Source organism: Exophiala mesophila (assembly GCF_000836275.1).
Source record: "Exophiala mesophila strain CBS 40295 unplaced genomic scaffold supercont1.5, whole genome shotgun sequence".
NCBI classification, from domain to species: Eukaryota; Fungi; Ascomycota; class Eurotiomycetes; order Chaetothyriales; family Herpotrichiellaceae; genus Exophiala; species Exophiala mesophila.
Window position 1 is genome coordinate 1513615 of NW_015622508.1, and position 3725 is coordinate 1517339.

General features: G+C 50.5%; 1 protein-coding gene across 1 annotated transcript; it reads right to left on the reverse strand.

Moving 5' to 3' along the window:
• Window positions 1-1394: 1394 nt before the first annotated feature.
• On the reverse strand, window positions 1395-3725 carry PV10_07286 (uncharacterized protein). The gene is made up of 2 exons (XM_016372171.1): window positions 3084-3725; window positions 1395-3030 (listed from the first exon to the last, which is right to left on the reverse strand). Exons 1-2 carry the CDS (start codon window positions 3360-3362, stop codon window positions 2086-2088), a joined length of 1224 nt encoding a protein of 407 aa, XP_016221503.1. The 5' UTR covers window positions 3363-3725; the 3' UTR covers window positions 1395-2085.

The following is a 3725-nucleotide window of genomic DNA, read 5'->3' on the forward strand; positions in this document are numbered from 1 at the left end:
CCACAGATGACAGAGAAGAACATCAGCGCAAGAGAAAATATGTTTCGAATGCCTTCGCGCTCAAGAACATCCTCGCCTTGGAGCCCGTCATCAGTCGCCGTCTGGGTGTTTTAATCAAGTGTCTTGACAGCCAGAGAGAGGCATTGCAGGCTGACAACGGGAAACTTGACTTGTACAAATGGATCAACTATTTCTTGTTCGATACATCTGCGGAGTTGACTTTCGGTGAAACTCTTGGACTCTGCGATAAGGGGAACGATGCTCTGGAAACCCTTCCATTCGACGGCTCTCCTGGTTCCCAGGTCGAAGGAATCGAGACTTTCCAATCAGCCGGCTCCTATGTGGCTATGTTCTCACCATGGCCATCTCTGGCGCAAAAGCTCAGGAAACTCACCAGCTGGCACAGGGACGCCAGCAAGGGAAAGAAATTCGCCGAAGCAGTGCATGGCTACTTACAACAGCGTCTCAAACGAGGAGACACGCCAGAATTTCGAGATTTTGTGTCATATCTCCTGCAGGACAGTCATCAAAAGCCCAGGGATCTAGAGTACGCGGAATTGCTAGGAGAGACATTTGTCATCTTTGGATCTGCGATCGATCTTGTGGCGACAGTGGCGACGAATGCTATGTATCACTTGATCAAGAACCCCGAATGTATGCGGAAACTACGGGAGGAGCTTGATGGTGCTTTGGGAGACACGCTTGTCCCCACGAACGATCAGATCTGTCGTCTGCCATACTTGAGAGCGGCGTTTGATGAGGCAACAAGAGATCGACCGCCCATCGCCCATGGTCTTGCTCGGACCGTTCCGGAAGGAGGAGCAACTATTTCAGGACACTTCATCGAAGGTTCGTTTCGTTCGCTCCCCAAAAATCCCCTATCCTATCATATCTTCGTATCAATTTCTCACCGCAGTATAGCTGGTACCACCGTGTCAGTCTCCGCCTTTGCGCTGCACCATAATGCCTCGATATTTCCAGAGCCATGGGCGTTTCGGCCGGAGCGATGGCTGGACGCAAACGCAGACCCTTTGTGGAAGGAATGCCTAGTGCCATTCTCTCTCGGTCCACGTGCTTGTACAGGGCGCAACTTGACTTTTACACTGATTCCTCTTCTCATGGCAACTCTTGTCCGGCGGTATGACTTTGAGTTGCCCTCGCCAGACTGGGAGATGAAGTGGCGAGAACCCCTTAACATGAACCCTATCTCGCTACCGGTCAAGATGAAGATCAGAGATCTCAAGGCAAACGAAACAAAGGGAAATGATTCTTGAGATGATGGCACATCATGTATTAATGCATCTTTGTATGCATTGTAGGGTGCCTATTCATGGGACTGTCGCATAGCGAGGGTAAGAGAGGCCATTCCGATATCCTGTAGAGCCGGTGCTCCCGTCAGAAGTCTAAGTAGGGCATTACAACCAGCTGAGATTCTCATAGTAGCCAAGTCACCAACTCTCACTTGCAGATAGAAGAGAAATCCCTTCCTCATGATGCTAATAAAAGGCTTCATGTTTCACTTGAGAGTTCAGGCGGGCTGACTGTCTATACGGCGCTTTCCATCGATCCTTCGCGTCCGCTTATCGCAATGACACATCTTTCGGTTCACAGTGGCTGTGCAAATAGCAGACGAGAGGTCGGAGAATTTTCGTCGCGAGGATGTGATATGAAAATGCAAACACCCTTTAGCTGGCTCTGTGGGCACACAATGTGGCTGATGTACGGAGCATTCCTCTTTCGGATCAAGGTAGATGCCAAGGCCAATTCTCGAAACAGCTAGACATTTTTGATATAACTATGCTCCACTCGAGAGGCGCAGTTATGGTGAAACCTTTAACTTGTATTTGGCGTTCTCTAGGCCGAAGGATCTATCGTCTGTTCGATTTGCTGAGGCCGTCAATCTTTAGGAAATCGGAAGCTCGGTGATTTCGTGCCAAGGTCTTTCCGCAGAACCTATGAACTCCCTCGATGTTACTGTTTGAGCCTTTCAAATTCGACTCTAAAGGTCACGGAACTTCTTGGAGTTGTGTATGAGATTAGACTCTTGCCAGCAAGGCGTAATGCAGTGGCGGGAATGAAGTGATTTCAAACTCTTCTAGCGCATGCATTTTCCAGAGCATAGTCGTGATATCGAGGCAGAAGATCGGTTTTCTCGGTTTTGCCTTGGGTGCCAAATGTAAAATGAACAGCAAGGGCATCGGTGTCCACGGCGACACTTCTACCCAGTCTCTTGGGCAGATTCACAGTGATCCACTCCTCATCGACCGTGTCCATTGGTAGGTTGTCGAGGATGTCGTCGGCCATGACCACTATGAAGTTGATGCTCAGGCGGCGATAATCAGTGATCCAGGCCTTGCCCATCTTGTACGCGTCGAGTCGGTCTTCCGCCAAGTTCTCAAGGAAGGAATAATGTTCCTGTGCGGCAATGGCCCATGATTTGAGACCAGTGCCCCAGGTGTCATATTGGATGTCAACAATGGGAGTGCGGTGGATGTCCGAGTCATTGTGCAGACGTAGCCAGCGATGACCGTCGTAGGGGGGGTCTTGAAATGAGTCGAAGAAGTAATCCTTGGGTCCGGACCAGAGTGGATACTTGGTGTACTGCCACGGCTTTCGTGCGTTGAGCTTGGGGAGCGAATCTATCAACGGCGGCTCGTAGACGTCGAACTCGGGTAAATAGGGCCGGCTAGCTCCCATGTGGTGATGAACCCAGCCCATCAAGGGAGAATTGACCACGTTGGCGCTGACGGTCAGATATTCGGGGTGTTGCATCTTCATGGTTACGATGCGTGGGATGGTGTCATCGGCAAACCACACAACGTCGTCGTCGATCTTGATATAGAGATTTCCCGGCTCCAATTTGGCCCAGGCATGACCATAGCCCTCGTAGCCGACACCTTTGAGTTCGATGGCTTTATATCGGGGCGACGAAGCCAATATTTCGTTGAGATAGGCGATATCAGATTTCCGGGCGGTGTTCCGGACCCAGTGGATTTCGTCGAGCCAGCCACCGTTGTCGACCAGATTGCGCTGCCAAAAGTCAGTTGGAGATTTCGTGAAGGGTAATGTAGGAAGAGTAGGACCTCTAAGAAACATCGCAGGATCTCGACGCGACTCCTCCGGCCGAAAAAGATGAAACCAATGATCTTGATACCAGCAGGTTTGACAAAGTCCTTGACCTGAAGATCTGTGGAATAGCCAGTGTGGCTGTCTGGAGAAGGGAAGGAGAGCTGGCCATAGTAGTTTTGACGATAGTGGGTGACAAAGGACACGACCAGGCCAATGAAGGCAAAAGAGGTCAGGATGATGAGCCAGCGACGCCTTGACCTGAAGCCATCGGAATGAAGAATCGGTCCTGCCATATGATGATGGGCAGGGAATGACTGCAGTTCCTGAAGGCAGCAAGTCGAGGTCGCGACACGAACTGACAGAAGAAGAAGTCACACTGTTGCTGTCACTGCATGGCGGCTGGTGGGGTTTTCTGGGGCAAAGAATGTGGCGTTCAAACCAAGGCTGGGAATTCCAAGGTAGCAGACATACAGTCTTGAGGCTTAGAGAAGGGGAAAGTAGATTAGGGACATTGTGAGGAAAAGGTGAGGTGGAAAGAAAGACACGAGGCTAGGTGAAGTACAAAAGTCAATTCAATAGAGGCGCGAAGAGGCACGGAGTAGGTGAGTGATAAGTAAGAAAATGCTTGAAGCGAGTGACGATGGCGACGCGAGAGG